The following is a 21,523-nucleotide window of genomic DNA, read 5'->3' as shown; positions in this document are numbered from 1 at the left end:
CAAGCCCCAAAGAAACCTCTGAAGAGGAATCTGAAGGCACCCTCCCTGAAGTCCTGGTCACAGCGCTCACCCACACCCTCCACCAGTGAAGAGACACACACCTCGGTGGGCCCTAGCTTTAAAGTAGCCCAGGGATCACAATCTGGTGAGCACACTGGCTGTCTGAGCCACAGCAGGCAGCGGCAGGGACTTCCCAAGTGTCCGGCACTCAGAGAACTGCTGGAGGCCAGAAATTTGCTGAGTCTGAGTCAGATGAGGAGCCTCTGGACTCGGTCATGTCACAGTTGCTGGAGCTGCAAAGGCAAGCTCAGGAAAATCAGGAAGGTATGTCCGCTGCACTCTTCAGGTTGCAAGGCACAATGGAGGAGTCCGTCCGCCTTCAGGCTGAGGTGATAGCGCCAGCATGCCAACACTGGCAGGATGGCGGCCACCATGGAGACCTTGGTCCAGGACTTTGCTTCTGCATTGCTGCGTGGGCTCAACCCCAACGCTGATGCCATTGTTGGCCGCCAATTGTATGTTCGCGAGAGGAGAGCCGGGCAGCTCGATCTCACTCAGGGTACCCCTACTCCTCAAGGAGTCAGCTTGGGGCCCCCGAGCACCCATAGGGAGGAGGATCAGCAGGTGTGCAGTCCGGGCCCATCCATCCAGGTGACTCTGGGAGTGTCCGGCTCATCCAACTGCCCTCTGCACCTCCAGCTCCACAGGCCGAGGAGGGTGCCACTACCACACAGCAAAGCCCGAAAGCAGGCCTGGGCCCTCCGAAACTCAGCCCACCAGAGGACGTTCACAAAAGTCATCACAGACAAGATGTTGTAGTCAGCAGGCTGCCTCCAACTCTGCTGTGGTTGCCTGGTGAGCATCAAGACATAGCGGCAGGGTTAGAAAAGTTAAGGTGAATTAGATGCACAGCTGGGCACAGGTATCAATCACTTGTACATACTGTTCACTATTGTCAATAAACTCCCAAGAAAGTGCCTATGGCTCCTTGTTCTGATGAGCAATGTTCTTGTCACTCAGATGTGAAACCTTCCTGCACAAGATAAAGGCAGGTATCTCGGTCCAGGGTCTCTTCCCTGTGCTCTGTGCAGCCTTCAGACCAAAGTGATGGTCCGGCCTCACACTCCCTGGAAACATTACTGATGCCTGCACCTTGGCGGTGTTTGTCATTGTTGCCAGGATGTAGTGGGCAGGCATCACAGAGTTCTCTCATTCTCTCGATATGCTCTCTGCATCTTTAAGGAGGGTTTATACCCCACCTCTTCAGCATCTGTGACCAGTGACGCTGTGCTCTTGAAGGGCTCAGGTGCTGAAGGCAGACAAAGCATCAGATGCTTCCAAAGTTTCATGGCTGCGTCTCTGAGATGGCCCTGATCATGGAGCGCAAGCGAGCTGCCCTTGGCCAGACAGGAGTCAGACATTCTCAGAGGCTATGTGAAAATTTATGGAGTGCCCTCACTGCATGTCATCATCATCCTCCTACAATCAAGTGAATATTAGGGCCTCCACTGCATTTCCATGACAGGAGCATTCTCATAGGGGGTATTCGCACTGCCATAAGCCAGACTGGAGTCAAACGTTCACAAATGCGATGTGAGGATCTATGGGGTCACCTCACTGCACGTTGTCATCATCCTCCAGAAATCTAGCAGCTATGAGGGTGTCCCGAGTGCATCTGCCTCATCTAACCAGTGTGAGAGCCTCACCCCCCTCATCGTCGCCTCCGAGCACCTCCTCATGCTCATCCCTGTCGGCATCCTCCTCGTTGGAGGAGACGTGCAGCTCCTCCATCTTCTCCTCAGCCAGGTCGTGTCCCCATTGGAGACCAGATTGTAAAGGGTGGAGCAGACGACAATGATGCGTGACTGTATTGCAGGGCTCCACCAGACCGGTCCAGTCACCGGAACCGCATCTTCAGTATTCCGATGGCCTGCTCCACCAAGTTGCGAGCTGCTGCATGAGCCTCATTATAGCATCGCTCTGCTGCAGTCTGAGGCTGCTGCACGCGTGTCATCAGCCACAGCCTCTGCGGGTAGCCCTTGTCCCCGAGGAGCTATCCCTGCAGATTCTATGAACCCTGAAAGACTCCAAGGATCTGTGGCTGAGGATGTAGGTGTCGTGCACACTCCCTGGAAACCGTGCGCATACCTGCAGGATGCGTTTCTGTTGGTCGCACACCAGCTGCACATTCAGTGAGTGGAAGCCCTTGTTGTTGATGTAGTCCACTGTGGGTAGTGACGGAGACCTGAACACCACATGGGTGCAGTCACTCGCACCCTGCACCTGTGGGAATCCCGAGATCCGGGAGAATCCAGTGACTCTTGTATCCAGGCTGTCCCGGTCCTGGGCGAAATGCACAAATTTGTGTGCCCTCAAGAAGGTGGCATCCGAGTTCTCATGGATGCATTTGTGGGTGGAGGCTTGTGATACCCCACAGAGGTCACCTGTGGAGCCCTGAAAGGATCAACTGCTGTAGAAATTGAGGGCCATGGTCACTTTCACAGCCCCTGGCAGTGGATGCCCTTGATGTACCCTTTGGTGCCAAGTCCTGCAGTAAGTGGCAGATGTGATCAACTGGGTCCCTGAACATGTGCAGTCGTCGGTGACACTGGTTCTCAGTCATCTGCAGGAATGACAGGTGGCTTCTATAGTCCCTGGGTGTCTCTAGGCGCCAACCAGCCACGGCTCGCTATCGCTCCTGGGCAGTGTGTGCGCAAGCCCCAACAGCTCCTTCTTCCTGAGGTTACTGCTCCTGCCTTCACGTGGTCAGGAGCCCCAGTTGCTCTCTCCTCCGTCTTTTTCGGTCTCTGAAGGCCATTAGGCATACAGCCAAGTCACCAGGCTCCATGCTCCTCATTTGGCCCTCCTGCAGCATGAAAGAGAGAGAGAGACGTGATTAGCATGGCTGTACTTAGCACCTTTCCTGGCCCTGTGTGTGACCGCCCCTTAATGCTTCCCGAAGAGCGCTGGTCACCCCTCATGATGGCCACAGATTGAGTGCGCTGCATGGCTGTCCTGTCAGCCCACAACATGAGGGAGACTGCTCTAACCAGATTGCAAGGATCTCTGAGCGCCTCCAGCAGTGACTGTTACGTGGCCAGCATTGACGAGGAGATTATACAACATGTGCAGTCCAACTCTGAAGTCCAGTAAAGTGGTCGCGGACTCTCAGTCTGTGCCGAGGTGGGTGGAGAGGCCGTTTAAGGCTTGGAGAACTTGGTGCCTCGGCGTTGCTTGCGTGGGTGGGCAGTCCAGGACCCTGACCACAATCAAATCACGGTGGTTACACCTGAACTGTCTCAGTTGCAGAGGAATGGTAAGTTTATACAGGTGTCCCTAAGGCGTGGCCACTTCCCTCGCTTACCCTGACCCCACCTCAATTTGTTGTGTGCAGGATCCAACGCCAGGGCAGCAGTTGACCCTCCCCTGACAACAGTCGCCTGCGAGGCTGGGCAGCAGTTGCCCCCCGGACACCCACCCAACAACAGTTGCCTCTGTGGCAGGGCAGCACTTCACCCTGGCCCCCCCCCGGCACCCCTGAAGACTGCAAAGCAACAGGCAGCCCTGGTGAGGTCTGCCGAACGATACTGTTGACTCATCTCCAGTTCCCCCAAAGTGCAGATTGCCTAGTGCAAGCCGCATGTATGATGTTGTGAAACACGTTGACGTGCTTTCCCGCCAATATGGACAGACAATCCGGTAGGGGTCCAAGACCCTGGTGGGATGGCCTTTTAATGATATGCTGATGTATTACAATGAGCTTCCCAATGACCATTGGTGGGAAACACTGCCTGCCACTGGCAGGCTGAGCAGACAATCGTGATCTGCCTTCCCATCATTGTGAAACAGAGCACACCATATTGTTCGTGCACACAGGCAGAAGTTTAGGAATATAAGGAAGCAGCCTGATCAAACTTATATTGAGTTTGAGAGAGTAAAACAAAGTAATTTTGACCAGTGGATACGGGCATTAAAGGTAGAGACAACATATGCAGCTCTTAGAGAAGTAATTCTTTTGGAAGAATTTAAGGATTCAATTCCTTCATTAGTGAGAACTCATGTGGAGGAACAAATGGTTAAAACGGTAAGACAAGCAGCAGAGATAGCTGATGATTAAGAGTCAGTTCATAGGTCTAGATCTTTATTCCATCACTCTTTTAAATCAGAGGATAGAAAGTGGGAATGTGAAAGGAAGGTAGGTAGTCAGGGAAGAGGAGTAGGTGGAAATTCCCTGGAAGTTTTTTCTCAACCTAAAAAGGAAGGTGCTGAGGGTAGTAGTGACACTCAAAAAATCATTTGCATTGCAGTAAAGTTGGGCACATGAAGTCGATGTGTTGGAAATTACAGGGAAAATCTGTTGGAATTATTGGGATGCAGCAAAGTTCTGGAAGTAAAAGCATTGTGGGTTCTGAGGTTCAGGCACAGAAAAAAACAATGATTTGTGTACAGGTAAAGCAGGAAGAATCAGTGATAGGTAAAGAAGTGGGAATGTGTTCACAATTTACTCAAGGGAGTACTGAGGATCAGGTTGCAGAAATGTTTAAAGATTCCATATGTGATGGGGAGTCTTTCCATGTCTGCAGGTTGGGGTAGATAAAGATATTACAATTTTAAGAGACACAAGGGTTGGTCAATCCTTAATGTTATGGGCTAGTGATATTTGTTGTTCAGAGGGACATTGCAGGAACAGGTGGGGTTCATGGAAATGCTAAACCTATTCCATTGTGGAAGGTAAATTTAAAGAGTAAGTGGAAAACAAAAGAACTAATTGTTGGAATAGTGGAAAAATTGCCCATTCCAGGGGTTCAATTTATTCTAAGTAATGATATAGCTGGGTCACAGATGTGGGTGATGCCTATGGTAGTTGACCAGCCTGTAGAGGTGCTTTCAATAGAAGTGTTTCAGAAAGAGCATCCTGGATTGTTTCCAGATTGTGTGGTAACAAGAGCACAAGCTCACAAGTTGAAACAAGAAGAGTAAGTTAAAAGACAGGGAAAAGGTGCTGAAGTTCAATTAGCTGACACAGTCTTTGATAAGATTGTTCAGAAAGAAAGAATGGAAGAGAAAGCAGCTGAAGGGTTTAGTTCAATGCTGTTGGTAGAGTTACAGAAAAAGGATCCACAAATAAAATAGTTATATCAGACAATTACTCAGAAACTGAGGCAGAATGTATTCCAGAATATTATTACGTTAAGGGCAATGTGCTAATGAGAAAGTGGTGACTGTATCAGGTTTCAGCAGATGAAGAATGGATGGAAGTGCATCAGATTGTTATACCATTTGGATAAAGAAATGAGATACTGAGGATAGCTCATGAAATTCCAATGGGGGGGGGGGGGACATTTAGGAATTAGAAAGTCACAGGTGAAAATACAAAAACATTTTTATTGGCCTGGATTGCATAGAGATGTAGTCAAATTCTGTGGAACATGTCACACATGTCAGGTGATAGGAAAACCACAAGCAGTGATTAAGCCAGCAGTAATTAATTCCAATTCAAGCATTTGGGGAACTTTTTACTAGGGTCATGACCAATTGTGTAGGACCCCTCCCGAAGACTAAAAGTGGAAATCAGTACTTGCTGATAATAATCAATGTCTCTACAAGGTTTCCTGAAGTGATACTTTTGAGAAATATTACAACAAAGAATTGTGGAAGATTTGACTAATTGTTTTACAAGATATGGTTTACCAAAAGAAATACAATCAAATCAGGGTTCAAATTTCATGTCACAGCTGTTTAAGGATGTAATGAACAGTCTGGGGATAAAACAGTTTAAGTCAGCAGCTTACCATCCTGAGTCACAAGGAGCATTGGAAAGGTGGCACCAAACTTTAAAAACTATGATGACGATATATAGTCAGGACGATCCACAGGATTAGGATAGGGGAAATCCATTCTTGGTCTTTGCTATTAGGGCTGCTTCTAATGCAGTGACTGGATTTAGTCCTTTTGAATTAGTTTATGGTCATGAGGTAAGGGGGGGCCACTGAAATTGATTCATGAGAAATTGGTGGGTCCAAATTCAGAAACTACTCTCCTGGATTATGTGTCAAAGTTCAGACAAAGATTGTACAGACCATGTGAGTTAGCTAGAGAACATTTAAAGATATCACAGCATGTGATGAAAGTGAAGGCAGATAGGAAAGCCACAGTTTGTAGTTTTGTTGCTGGGGAAGAAGTGTTAGTTTTGTTACCAGTATTGGGTGACTCATTAAAGGTAAAGTTTAGAAGGCCTTAGGGTTTTGAAAAGAAACTGAGTGAAGTAAATTATTTAATAAATACTCCAGATAGGAGAAAGAAGCAGAGGGTGTGTCATGTGAATATGCTTACAAAGTACTTTAACAGGGAAGAGCATCAAATGGAGGTATTAGTGGTGGTAGGTAAAGAGAAAGAGGTAGAAATAAAGGATTCTGAAACTGATTTTCCTCTAATCAAATTGGATAATGAGGGGGTACTTAAAAATTTAAATGTGATATTAAGTTACCTTCTAAACAAGTGTCAAAGTGTTTTGGAGAAGCTATTGCAGTCACACAAAGCTATTTGTAGGAATAAGCTGGGGAGGACAAATTTAGCCACACGATGTGAGTGTAGAAGGTTCATCTTCAATAAGGCAACATCCTTATAGATTAAATCCAGCAAACTTATCACAGAAAGAAATTGAATTCATGCTTCAAAATGACCTCATTGAATCTACTTGCAGTAACTAGAGTTTGCACTGGTACCAAAACAGAGTGGAACACAAGGACTGTGTGCAGACTACTGAAGGGTGAATGTGGTGACAAAAGTGGGTACATATCCTATGCTACGGTTGGAAGATTACATTGAGAAAGTGGGAGAATCAAAGTTTATCACAAAGGTTGACTTGCTGAAAGGATATTGACAAGTCCATTATCGCAGAAAGCAAAGGAGATATCTGCTTTTGTGATGCCAGATGGACTATACCAGTTTAAAGTTATGCCATTTAGCTTGGAAAATGCACCCGCAACATTTCAAAGACTGACAAAGTAATTGCAGGACTGAGCAATTGTGCTGTTTATATTGACGACTTGATGGGTTTCAGTCAAACATGGGAGGCGCATTTACAATATCTGGAAGAATAATTTAGTCAACTAAAAGAAGCTAATTTGGTGATGAGCTTGGCAATAAATGAATTTGCAAAAGCACAAGTTACACATCAAGGCAATACCATTGGACATAGTAAGGTGGTTTCAGAGAGATGTGAAAGTCAAAGCTTTTGTGGATTTCCCCGTGCCTACAACAAAATGAGAAGTTTTGAGATTTTGGGCATGAATGAATTTTACAGGAAATTTGTACCAAATTTTAGCAGTGTGATCACTCCTTTGACTGAACTATTAAAAAAGTACAAGGAGTTTCAAAGCACACAGGAGTGTCAGAAGGCATCTGACAGTTTGAAAACTGTATTGACTACGGCATCAGTTTTGGCAGTACCCAATAATGCCAAGCAATTTAAATTGGCCAATGATGCAAGTGATATGGGTATTGAGGCTATACTATTGGAAGAAAATGAAATTGGAATTGAGAAACCAATAGGGAATGTACAACAGAGAAAATATTCAATGACTGAAAAGGAGATTCTGGGTCTGTTGTTAGCAATGCAGAATTTTGAGGTTTACATTGCAAACAATTCATCAGAAACAATTATATATGCAGACCACAATTCTTTAAAGTTTCCGGACAGATTTTGAGACTAAGGTTATTCAGATGGAGTTTATCACTGCAACCACTTAGTCTACAGATTATACATGTGGCTGGATGAGAAAATCTAATTCCAGGTGCATTGTTGAGAGTTTAAAGCTCCAAGGGAAATTAGGCATCTAAAACCTGGACACTGGAGTGAAATTACTTCTGTTGATATCAAGGATTTGTATATATATATTGTTATGTTAATGCATGCATCTGGTAATGTAATAGTGTGAGTATATAAATAAGTATAGTAGGTCATGTAAGATGGGTTAAGAAAATGAAGCCATCTTTTTAAATTATGATGGTTCATTTTTCATTGAAGATGCAGGTGTCAAGAAGGTATAATTAGTTTCATAACATTTGTCAGGTGTATTGTAAAGTAGGTTTATGGGGAGGTAGTGTTCTTCTGTCTGTGTGTGTGATTTAATTATATTTTGTAGCTAAGCAGACTGCAAGTTGAAGCTATCAAAAGAAGTAAGGTTTAGAAGTGTCTTTTATATGCAAATGAGTAAACATGGTTGGGGTCTTAGCATGTAAGGTGCAAAAGGAATTTGCATTTTTAGATGGATGAGAGGGGGTTGAATTTCAAAGAGGTTAATGAGAATAGCGACAACATGAAAGTTTTTATGTTATGAGGGAGATGCAGTTTCAAAGGCTTATGAAACAATGGAATTTACATATTATAAAGGGAGAAACATATATAAAGGATGATGAGGCTATGTGTCAGGGGAAGGCATTGTGAGGTATAACAGGAGTGTGTGAAATAGCCTTCATGAAGCCTCCAGCATTTGTGCATAAACATGCTGTCCACAGAACCTGAAGCTGGAGAAAGCCATTATGAATTCCACTGTCCAAGGTATTATGTTAATTTGCTGGATCTGTTTAAAATCTATTTTTGGACCGTTGCCTTAAAAGGGGTATAACCGGGAGCCAGGTTAATTAGGGATTTTAGGATTTATTATAGTAGTAACTTGTAGACCTATATATATGCTTGAAATCTTTTCTTTTGTTAATAAATATTTTAATTTTAGTTTTTTTTAAATCTCTAAAGTCTTTGTGGACTTATTACTTCTGAATTCAGTGCATGCATCTCGAAATAAATACAAGTTGTGTTGTGACAGCGCAATCAAGTTTCCTTTGTGGATTTGATCTGCCTGGCAAACATCATCTGTTGCATCATAACACCTACCTCAGATCAGCCTAGAGGAAAATCTACCCTAACATTTCCTAACAATAAGTGACATGCTTAAAGTTCAGCAGTGGACTACTGATGGGTTCCTTGGATGCACATCTAAAATCAAGAAAAGGAAAAATTAAATCTGAAAAGAATATCTGCACGCAAAGGGATCATTTTGACTTTGTGTGGCAGTGTAAAAGGTTCAACTCCCTCATTATATTTCAATGGAAATGAAAATTGGGGGAAGGTGCAAAACAGTCAACTGATTTGACAGCTCTGCATTTTTATACTGTCACACAAGGTCAAAGTGACCCCCACTAAGCTTATAAATTGGTCGTCTCGATATTGATCATTATAAAGAATAAACATCAGTTCTGTTTCATTGCATGTAAACAAAAATAAGTGAGCCCATGAGAGGTGAGAATTCTCTTAAAATCATTATTCTTAGCTTAGCACAAAGGTGCACATTATCAAATCTCTAGGCCACATACAGCTAACAATTGTGCTTGTTAGAGTCTATATTATCTATCAATAGTATTCTAATTTTCACATATATTAAGACAGTTTGATTAATACACATCAAAATTCAACCTTCAGGAGAACAGAATTAGAAATTCCACCCTCTGATGCAGAACAATTCCGGCAACTATTCCATGGGCAGCATGTCCCTGTCGGCATGCGGGGGCGGGGCCCACTCGCCAACATGTAACATGACGCGGGGTGATGTCGGGTGTGCATCCCGACGTCACCCCATGTCCACCAACATGTCAACGGCCGATTGAGGCCATTAAAAAAGTAATTAAAATGGGCAGGATGAGGTTTCATGAGGGAATTAAAATGTTCGGGAAAGTTTTTCAATAAAAGTAATGGACAAGTCCCAGCTCATGTGACACTGTCACATGAGGGGACATGTCGGGAAAATTTTTTCTTACCTTCAGTAAATTTTTAAAAGTTCAACCTATTTCCCTGAGGCAGCACATTGCCTCAGGGAAATCTGTGCACTCTTCCACACACATGCGTGAAAGTGCGCACAGACCTGCTCAACGAATCCCCCCCCCACCCACACAAGGAGCACTCAGCGCTTCAAGGCGGACCTGGACCGTGGGTGGGTGGGCCTAATTAAAATGGCGGCGCGCCCTGGACCGGGGGTACCGATCGGGAACCCGCCCGCTCGCACCCGCTCCCACACAATCCCCCAGACGGGGGAAATATGCTACCCCCACATATCATTTGATGAAAGTAATGAGCTCCAAACCAACTAATAAAAGAGGAATCAATATGCAATCAGTTCATTCAAGTATACTTAGAGAAGGAAATATTTAAGTTTTTACCTAGTTCAGCTATAAATGGCCTATATTTTTTTTAAGAAAAATATGGTGTTACATTTGGTTTTACTTATCTATTCATGTGCCCCATTGTCATTCCTCTGTTTATGTGCAATGTTAGTTTGGCATCTGTAACACTGATGTGCTTCCACACCTTGTTCCAAATTCCCTACATCATTTTAAACTTTTTTCTACTGTTATTTATGTATATATTTTTTCTTTGCAGCAATCCAGCATCTATATGTTCATTCAAATCTTCTAACTTATAATTGTCCATTTTATTCATTTCCATTTGTAGATTTCTATCCAAAATCTGACACAATTCTCGCCCTCACATCTACCCCATCCTCCAAACATCTGCATACTCTTTCCACTCCATAAAAGACTGAGGTGCAATTTCAAGACCTTGGTCAAGAAAACAATGGCAGATCCCTCTGTGGGGATCAGAATTTTGGACATGGATTGTAACTATTTGTAACCTATTTACTGCCCCTCCTCCCCTCTTACCCATATATCCATGTACCTATATGTCAGGAGGTGTCTATATTTTATAGGAGTGATTTTACAAAGTGTTATGGTTAAGATGCTCTGCATCTATTTGTCTTTTCATGATTTTTTTGATTACTTTTTGTACCGTACACTGGTTTTCAGTGATTTGTGTACATGGACTCCTAAACTCCTTTGCTCCCCGACTGTTCTAACTGGGTGGAATTTTCCGAGCCCGCTGGTAACGGGTGTGATAGGTGGTGTGCGTGGAAAATATGGCGGGACCCACTTTACGACAGCTTGAAGGCAGGTCCTGATCTTCCGCTCAGCCCTCTGATGACAGGCCCGTTTCCCACCATTGGTCGGTGGGGAGCTAATTGTAATTCTTTAGCAATAATTAAAAGGCTATCCCACCGGGCTCTTGGAACCTCACTGTATCGTCTGTCCACGTCAGCGGGAAAGCACGCCATTGTGTTTCACAACTACACACAGGCAATATGCACTTGGTGGTCTTCACTTTAGGGGAACTGAAATGAGTGAGCAGCAGCGTTCTCCACAGCTCACCCGTCGTTTACAGGCCTCAGCGGTGCCGGGGGTGGGGGCAGTGGGGGAGGGGGGAGGGTGAAACTGGTGCCTAGCTCCCCAGACGACTGCTGAGGTGTGGGGGTGGTGTCTGGGGGCAGGTGCTGGCCAACCTCGGAAGCGACTACTGAGGGGGGTGGGGTCAAGTGCTGCCCTGCATCCTGCACACAGGCAATTGAGGTGGGGGGGCAGGGTAAGCGAGGCAAATGGTCATGCATTAGGGACACCTGTATAAACACACCATGCCTCTGCACCTAAGACAGATCAGCCACAGTCACAATGATAGAATTAGGGTCAGGCTCCTAGCCTACCCACCCATGTGAGCATTGTGAAGGCACCAAAGACCACCAAGCGCTCCACGCTGTACACTGCCCCCAACCTCCTGCCCCCATCACACCCCACGCCCCCACCCTACCCACCCCGAAACAAACAGCGAGTCTGAAACCACTTTATTGGACTGTGCAGCAGTTGGACTGCACATGTTGTACAATCTCTTTGCCAACTCTGGCCATGTAGCAGTCACTGCTGGAGGTGCTCACAGCCCCTTGCAATCTCAGCATCCCGGTTTGGACCAGTGTCCCCCACGTCGCAGGTTGACAGGGCAGCCATGCAGCGCACTCATCTCTGGCCATCCGAGGGGTGACCAGCACTCTCCAGGAAGCATTAAGGGGCAGTCACACAGGGCCAGGAAAGGTGCTAAGTACACCAATGATAACCACGTCTCTCTCTCTCTCTCTTTCATGCTGCAGGAGGACCACGTCAGGATCATGGAACCTGGTGACCTAGCTGTATGCCTGATGGCCTACAGAGACTATAGAAGACAGAGGAGAGAGCGACTTAGGCTCCTGGCTGCACAAAGCCAGCAGCAGCAGCTTCATGAAGAAGGGGAAGCAGGCACTCCCACAAATGCTGCCCAGGAGCGACAGTGAGCCGTGGCTGGTCAGCACCTAGCAACATCCAGGATCTATAGACACCGCCTGCCATTCCTGCAGATGACTAAGAACCAGTGTCGCTGAAGACTGCGCATGTCTAGGGAGCTGGTGGCTCACTTACTGCAGGACTTGGCGTCAAGGGGACATGGAGGGCATCCACTGCCGGTGGCTGTGAAAGTGACTGCGGCACTCAATTTCTACTCCAGTGGCTCCTTTCAGGGCCCCACAGGTGACCTCTGTGGGATTTCACAATCCACCACGCACAAATGCATCCATGAGGTCACGGATGCCATCTTCTCCATGGCACACAACTTTGTGCATTTTGCCCGGGACCGGGACAGCCTGGATGTAAGGGCCATTGGATTCGCCCTGATCTCGGGATTCCCACAGATGCAGGGTGTGATTGACGGCACTCATGTGGTGCTCAGGTCTCCAATGCTACACTCAGTGGACTTCATCAACCGCAAGAGCTTCCACTCACTGAACGCACAGCTGGTATGCGACCACCAGAAATGCATCCTGCAGGTGTACGCACGGTTTCCAGTGAGTGTGCACAACACTTACATCCTGAGTCGCTCATAGATCCCTGGAGTCTCCCAGGGTCCACAGGGGCTGCAGGGTTGGCTTCTTGGGGACAAGGGCTACCCTCAGAGGCCGTGGCTGATGACACCCGTGCGGCAGCCTCAGACTGCAGCAGAGCGATGCTATAATGAGGCTCATGCAGCAGCTCACAACTTGGTGGAGCAGACCATCGGGATGCTGAAGATGCGGTACAGGCTGGAAATCCAAAACAAAAACAGAATTACCTGGAAAAACTCAGCTGGTCTGGCAGCATCGTCGAAGGGTCATGAGGACTCGAAACGTCAACTCTTTTCTTCCCAATATTGAACTCTATCTGCCATAGTTTTCAATACTCACTTAGTCTGTCAATGTTCTTTTCTAGATTTGTGCTCATATCTACACAATTTACTACACCTACCATTTTGTGTAATCTGCTCATTTGTATTTAGAACTATCTATTCCTTCATCCATGTGCTCAATGTGGTGAAAGGCTGAGGCCCAGTACAGATCCATGTGAAACATCTCTTGTCACATCCCACCAATCAGAGAACCTTTATCCCTATTCTCTGTCTCCTGGTAGTGCTGTGTTACAGATCACTCAGGAGTTTGAGTTGCTGTGCTTACATGCACTTTTGGAAGCAAGTTGTAGTCTGGAGCTATGGATACTGATGGTAGAGACTCTAGCTTTCTTTCCATCATATGGCTGACTAGGAATCTCTTTTCTGTCTTCTATAGATTCTGGAACATTCCCGGCAGATTGGAGGGTGGAAAATGTAACCCCACTATTTAAAAAAGGAGGGAAGGTGAAAACTGGGAATTTCAGACCAGTTCACCTAACATCAGTACTTGGGAAAATGCTAGAGTCTATTATAAAGGATGTGATAACAGGACACTCAGAAAATATCAACAGTGTTAAACAAAGTCAACATGGATTTATGAAAGCGAAATCATGTTTGACAAACCTACTGGAGTTTTTTGAGGACATAACTAGCAGAATAGATAAGGGAGAACCAATGATGTAGTGTATTTGGATTTTCAGAAATCTTTTGATAAAGTCCCACGTAAGAGATTAGTCTGCAAAATTAAAGCACATGAGATTGGGAGTAATATATTGGCATGGATTAAGAATTGGTTAGCAGACAGGAAACAGGGCGTAGGAATAAATGGGTCTTTTTTGGAGTGGCAGGTGGTGACTAGTAGGGTACCACAGGGATCAGTACTTGGGCCCCAGCTAGTCACACTATATATCAATGATTTGGATGAGGGAACAAAATGTAATATTTTCAAGTTTGCTGATGACACAAAACTAGGTGGGAATATGAGTGGTGAGGAGGATGCTAAGAGGCTTCAAGGTGATTTAAACAAGTTGAGTGAGTGGGCAAATACATGGCAGATGCAGTATAAATTGGGTAAGTGTGAAGTTATCCAATTTGATGGGAAAACATAACGGCAGAGTAGTATTTAAATGTGATAGATTGGGAAATGTTGATGCTCAAAGGGACGTGGGTGTCCTTGTACACAGTTCACTGAAAGCAATCATGCAAGTGCAGCAAGCAGTTCAGAAGGCAAATGGTATGTTGGCCTTTATTGCTGGAGGATTTGAGTACAAGAGCTGTACAGGGCCTTGTACAACACCTGGAGTATTGTGTGCAATTTTGGTCTCCTTGCCTATGAAAGGATATACTTGCCATAGAGGGAGTGCAGCAACGGTTTACCAGACTGATTGCTGGGATGGCAGGATTATTGTGTGAGGAGAGATTGGGTCAACTTGGCCTGTATTCACCGGAGTTTAGAAGAATGAGAAGAGATCTCATCGAAAGGTATAAAATTCTGGCAAGACAGGACAAACTGGATGCAGGGATGATTTTTCCTCTGGCTGGGGGGTTTAGAACAAGGGGTCACAGTCTCAGGATATGGAGTAGACCATTTAGGACTGAGAAGAGGAGAAATTTCTTCACTCTGAGGGTGGTGAACCTATTGAGTTCTCTACCACAGGAGGCCTTGGAGGCCAAGTCACTGAATATATTTAAGAAGGAAATAAATAGATTTCCAGGCTCTAGAGGCATCATGGGGAATGGAGAGAGAGCGAGAGTGTGGGGTTGAGATAGAGGATCAGCCGTGATCATACTGAAAGGCAGAGCAGGCTCAAAGGGCCGAATGACCTACTCTTTTTTTCTGTTTTCTATGTCTCCTTTCCCCAAATAAATTATCAACCGCTCATTCAATGCTTTTTTTGATGATAATCTCTTAACCAATTATTTCAGAAGATTTGTGAAAAAATATCAACATTTGACCTTGCCATTGAAATAAGTGGGAAAATACTCTGGCTTTGCCTTATGTAATTTATCAAAATAAGTGTTATTTATTTATTTAGAAATTTAAGCAGGTAACAGGCATCAAAAAATGGGAGTTGCGCAACTAATATTAAATGGGCAAATCTAGATTTTTTATGAGTCAAATGGTCCAATACAGCTCAGAGTTTGTGAAAGACAAATAGTCTATTTAAAATAATTAAAAGGTGTGTTTTGAAGCGCAGCTAGGTTTATGTAACTGATTCCGTCGGTCCCCTGTTCCCACGGTTGTGTAAGCTACTCGGGTGCACTAACTTCATTTCTTTCCCACCATCCATAGTCGTCCAGTCCCTCCTGAGCGAACTTCTGAGACCTTCTGACGACGAAGAAAATAAGATAGCCACTTCCAGCCAGAGTGAGGAGTACCAAAAAGTTGGCAAAAACCCGTAAGAATCTGGTTAAATGGATATTTCCTTCTTTCCGATTCTCTTGTTCCTCAAGAATGGATTCCTGTATTCAAATTAATTTTTAAAGTCATTTGGTGAATGTTTAGTAAAGTATTCATCTGCAGGACCAACAACTTATGGCACGTGAATCTTAGATGAATATATTATTTTAGTTACAAATATAGGCTCAATGATCCGTTAGAGTGACACAGAATGTAAAGAATCTAGGCATTCTTTCATAATTTTATAAAAGATCAGTGTCTTAGCAAAAGATAACTCAGCATACGGATGCAACCTGGTGTCCTGCATGAGCCAAACATCACATGCAAAACAGTAAACTACTTTTCAGCACTTAGGGGGTCTAGTCTAGTGGGATTTTTCATTATTGCATTTTGCATTAGTAATAATAACGGATAAAACACACAAGAAGTAGCTTTGTTCATTACTTTTGAAAAGGGGCATGAACGCGCAAAGCAGCAACCAGTGGTTGCTCTTGCTGTTAGCTGTGTTCAAGGTCAATACCTATTGCTGACAGCGTTCGGTGTAGATAACGGTTTGAGTTTAAGTGTGGAAATATGAGAGGAACATAGGAACAGCAGTAGGCAATTCAGCCCCTGGATCCTGATTCACCACTCGGTTAGATTACAGCTAATACGTATCTGAACTCTATCTCCTCAGCCGGGTTGCCTAACCCTCCACACTCTTCTGCAACAGAAACATATCAATCGTAATGTTCAATTACCCTGGCCTCAGCAGCTTTGTGAGGGAGAGCTCCGAATTCCCACTACTGGTTTAATGATGAACTGCTTCTTGATGTCACCCTTCAACTGTCTCGCTCTAATTTCATGATAATACAGATTTTTTCCTGGACTCCTCACCAGAGGAAATAGTTTACCTCTATCTGCCTTATCAAATCTTTTCAACACCCTTTAACCTTCTATACTCATGTGAGCACAAGCCTAGTCTATGCAACCCACCCTCATGATTAGCCCCAATGCCCGTCCTCATGATTAGCCCCAATGTCATACAAGGATTGAAAAAGTTGCAAAGAATAATGTATATTCACACATACACGATTAAAATTTGATAATGTTGGATAACGTAAAATTAAACCTTTTAGTTAAATATCCTAACTGCATCATTTGGGATCCTAATGTAAAATATAATTAAAAATAATTCTGGTCAATAGGTAGAGAGTGTTAGTAAGTAGAATAAGCTAGGAACATAAGTTCCACAGGATCTGTCCTGGGTTTCCACTATTTATAAATGATATGGAGGGCACATTTAGAAATATTTGGGGAGAAACTGTTCACCATTGCATCAATTTTCCTGTGCCCATTGATGCTCTACAAACATCCAATGCCATACAGACCTTGGTCAATTTTAGGGCACTTAAAATAGCATTTGCCCACTTGCATGTGCTAATGAGGAGCCCAGCATCCTTTTTAGAATCTCCCAGACAAATTAGTCTGCCCTGAATGGGCAGTTCTACTCTGCTCAGGTTTACTTGGCTGCCGCCAAAAAGGTTAAGTTTGATTCTTTTTAAATTCATGTGAAGACTGGAGGAGCAAGAGTGCTTTTTTATCCCAGTTCTGCAGCACCCGTAAGGACCACTGATATCTGTAATTGCACCCCCCTCTCCACACCCAACACCCCTGCTTTTCTCACCCATCTAGTTTACCTGAAGTTCACTGCCCTTTAGCAGCCTGAAATTTATTGAAAAGAGGCACTCGGCCAATTCTGGGCTGACCTCAGGATACTGCATGCAGGCCTGGAAGAAAATTCTACTCCATAACGTTTTCTAACATTCAAAGAGACCTGAATGAATTAAGTGTCCATGCTACAGAATATCTGATAGTTTTTGATGTCACTACTTTTACAATAACACAAATCACAGCAGGAGGCATTGAAACAACAGTGAATGGGTATTGATTAGGAAAGGAGGATAAAGAAAAAGATGTTGATGGGGTCTGTAAGAATTTTCAGAACGTATTCAATCATTAATAACCTTATGCTTCTTAAGGAGTTTTGATTCTAAACATTTTAACATAATATAACTTGTCATGGCAACATTTAGAATATTATTTGCAATATGTATGCAGTAAATGGAAACTGGCGCTTTGAATAGCATTCAAAGGAGAATATCAAGGATAATTATATGGCTTAGACATGTAGTTTAGTTAAATTGTGCAGAACCGAGCTTGCTATGACTAAAGGAAAGCAAAGTGGAAGGGGACATGATATAGTCTTTAAAATAATTTGAGGCTTGAAAATGTAGATGCTTTTGGGGTTATAAATGAATCACAGGTATCATATAATTGGTTACAGTTGAATAATGAGGGCTTAATATATTTGGAGTTTTGCCCATTATGTTCAATGATGGGAAACCATTTCACAAAGCTGCAGAGCCTTTCTGGAGGTTTTATCTCTGGAAAGTTACCTATGCCACATGGACTGCAGCAGTTCAAGAAGGCAGCTCACCACCACCTTGTCAAGGGCAATTAGTGATGGGCAATAAATACTGGCCAAGCCAGCAAAGCCCACATCCCTGGATGAATAAAAAAAAGTTACTTTCTTCAGGCAATATTGAGTAGGAGGGGTAGAATCTGTGACAGAGCAAACTATATGATCTGTGTAGGTCATGGACTTGATAGTCGAAATAGACTTTTCTTCTCCCACACTTATGTTATCACATTAACCAGCTCATGGACTATTAACATGACGTTCAGACAAATTAAATAATTTGCACAAAATTATGGACATACTTTAATAATTATTGCATGGACCATTTCAAAAATCTGTTCACCAAAAAGAACAAATTGAAACTTGAAGTAATATGCTAATATTCATCAATGAAGCTTTATAATCCTATAAATGACAACTGCAAAGTAATGCAGTACCTTAAAACTGGTGGTGATGGAAGCAAACTTATTGTCCGCAGTTTCTGCATTGCCAATCAAGTAGTCCCAGCTTGTAAACATCTTCCAACTAAAGTTAAAACTTGTGTCATCTCCGCCACCTTCCTCATTCGCATTGCTTGCCATTCTGAAGAGTAGATGGAAGTGTTGTAGCTTTATCTTAATGCAATATTGTAGTTAGTTTATTGTTAAGCTCAAAGAAACAAAGAAATATGGATTAGGTGATGTAACACTGTCAAGCCACAATGAACTGTCAGATATTCAGGGGTCATTTGAAATTACAAGATGAAATTAAGAAGACCACTCTGCCTCCATTAACTTCAATCTGTTGAATTTGTGATGTGCCACAGAGAGGAAGCATAGACAAACACACAGAACTTAGGGGCCCTCCTGGGAGTACACATGCAGTGATTTATGAAATATCAAATATTCCACAGAAGGATCACTTCACCAAAGAGATGGCTATCAACTCATGTCACCTGCTGTAGCCACACCCTGAGGACCATACTGGGTATCAGCAACACTGTTAGTGGCTCTAAAGGTCACCCTAAACTTTAGTGAATCCAAAAATAGTGGTCTAGCAATTTAGAGATGTAGCATCCATTTTTGGATACTAATGGGCCTACTAAGCCCACAATATGGTGGGAAGGAAGCATGCACACATTTCAAGCCAGAAGGCCGCTGCTACCATATGATTTCAGGAAGGGGCACACAAAGGCAACATTGAATGTCTAGAATAAGTTACTTAAATTAAGGCCCTGCACTTCTTGCAGGACTAGTTCTGGATTTTTGAATGCCCTATAGGGCTTCACTCACTCAGCATATCATGGTGCTAACCGGCAGGAAGGCCCCTATATTAGTACTATTTAAAGGGACGATGCAGTACTTGCAGTTTAGTTGCTGCATAATTTCAGACTGCTGCTTGTCTTCTGGGCACTGTTTTAGCATATTTTATCACAGAGAAAGGTTTTGCTGATGTTGCAATGTTGTTGCTAGTTCCACTCTCTCAAGTAATGACATTTCTTCCAAATTCTTTATTGGATTTACTAGTAACTGTTTTATATTGATGGCTCCTAGTTTTGGATCGACTCACAAATGGAAACATCAGACTGAATTTACAAGATATTTTTGGCAGTCAGGACCATTTACAAGTCTATAACCAGGCTGCCAGAGCAAAATGCCTTCTGGTGAACCATTACCATGCCATCATCAGGTTCACCATCCAATTAGGGATGCCAAGAGGGTGAAGGAGGAGGGAGGGCCAGTCAGCACACCGGCAGTCTTCACAAGGGCTGAAGTATGTGTGCTACTCAGGCGAAAGCCTTAAATTAGGGCAGAGTGAAATGGCTGTGAGAAAATGCTAAGGAAACTGACAGCCATCTCTACAACCTGGTCACTGCAAGTGAAAGTAGTCTCCAGGAGTTGCTACTGCATAGGTAAGTCTCTGACCGCACATGCCTTCAGACTTCCCACTTGCACCAGTGAACCAGACTGTATTTTATAATCATGCCATGCTGGCCTCCCACTGAGTAGCTGCCTCTTCTGAGTAGCCAAGGTTCTGACAAAGTGTGGGCCCATGTGACATTATAAAAGCTGCCCTTGGAAGAGGGTAGGCGATGGCACAGTGGTATTGTCACTGGGCTAGTAATCTAAAAACCGAGGGTAATGCTCTGGGGACCAGGGCTTGAATTCTGCCATGGCAGATGGTGGAATTTGAATTCAATAAAAATCTGGAATTAAAAGCCTAATAATGACCACAAAATGATTGTTGTAAAAACCCACCTGGTTCACTAATGTCCTTCAGGGAAGGGAGACCTGTTGTCCTTACCTGGTCTGGCCTACATGTGACTCCAGACCCACAGCAATGTGGTTGAGTCTTAAATGCCCTCTGAAATGGCAGAGCAAGCTGCTACACAGTGACAAAAAAGGAATGAAACTGGACGGACCACCCAGCATTGACTTAGGCACCGGAAACAACAATGGCAATCTCAGCCCTGTAGACCCTGCAAAGACACCCTTACTAACATCTGGTGGCCAGTGTGAAAATTGGGAGAGCTGTCTCACAGACTAGTTAAGCAACGGTCTGAGATGATCATCCTCATGGAACGATATCTTACAAATAATGTCCCAGACACCGCCATCACCATTCCTGGGTACATCCTGTTCCACCAGCAGAACAGACCCAGCACTGATGGCAGCACAGTGGTATACAGTCAGGAGGGAGTTGCCCTGGGAGTCCTCAACATTGGACGCCATGAAGTCTCATAACATCAGATCGAATATGGGCAAGGAAACCTCCTGCTGATTACAACGTACCACCCTCCCTCAGCTGATGAATCTGTGCTCCTTCATGTCGAACACCACTTGGAGGAAGCACTGAGGGTGGCAAGGGCACAGAATGTACTCTGGGTGAGGGACTTCAATATCCATCACCAAGAGAGGCTCGGTAGCACCACCACTGACCGGGCTGGCCGAGTCCTAAATGACATAGCTGCTTGCTAGACTGGGTCTGCAGCAGGTGGTCAGGGAACCAACAAGAGGGAAAAACATACTTGACCTCATCCTCACCAACCTGCCTGCCACAGGTACATCTATCCATGTCAGTGTCGGTAGGAGTGACCACACACAGTCGTTGTGGAGACAAAGTCCCACCTCCACATTGAGGATACCCTCCATCATGTTGTGCAGCACTGCTACAGTGCTAAATGGGATAGATTTCAAACAGATCGAGAAACTCAAGACTGGGCATCCACAAGGCGCTGTGGGCCATCAGCAGCAGCAGAATTGTACTCGAACACAATCTGTTACCTCATAGCCCAGCATATCTCCCACTCTACCATTACCATCAAGCCAGGGGATCAACCCTGGTTAAATGATGAGTGCAGGAGGGCATGCCAGAAGCAACACCAGGCACACCTAAAAATGAGGTGTCAACCTGGTGAAGCCATAACACAGGACTACTTGTGTGCCAAACAGCATAATCAGCAACTGATAGACAGAGCTAAGTGATCCCACAACCAATGAATTAGATCTAAGCTCCACAGTCCTGCCACATCCAGTCGTGAATGGTGGTGGACAATTAAACAACTCACTGCAGG

At 44.3% G+C, this 21,523-nt stretch overlaps 1 protein-coding gene across 1 annotated transcript in view; it reads right to left on the bottom strand.

Moving 5' to 3' along the window:
• Nucleotides 1-21,523, bottom strand: part of tmc1 (transmembrane channel-like 1) — a 109,023-nt gene that overhangs the window by 25,279 nt on the left and 62,221 nt on the right. Inside the window, exons 16-17 of the mRNA XM_041185265.1 lie at nucleotides 18,408-18,552; nucleotides 15,377-15,571 (exon numbers count right to left, since the gene is read on the bottom strand). Of these exons, the coding sequence (XP_041041199.1) occupies nucleotides 15,377-15,571; nucleotides 18,408-18,552 (340 nt within the window). The remainder of the gene's footprint in view (nucleotides 1-15,376; nucleotides 15,572-18,407; nucleotides 18,553-21,523) is intronic.

This window comes from Carcharodon carcharias, chromosome 4 (assembly GCF_017639515.1).
Source record: "Carcharodon carcharias isolate sCarCar2 chromosome 4, sCarCar2.pri, whole genome shotgun sequence".
Taxonomy (NCBI): Eukaryota; Metazoa; Chordata; class Chondrichthyes; order Lamniformes; family Lamnidae; genus Carcharodon; species Carcharodon carcharias.
Note: the sequence above shows the minus strand (reverse complement) of the source record. Positions and strands in the feature narration are given on the sequence as shown.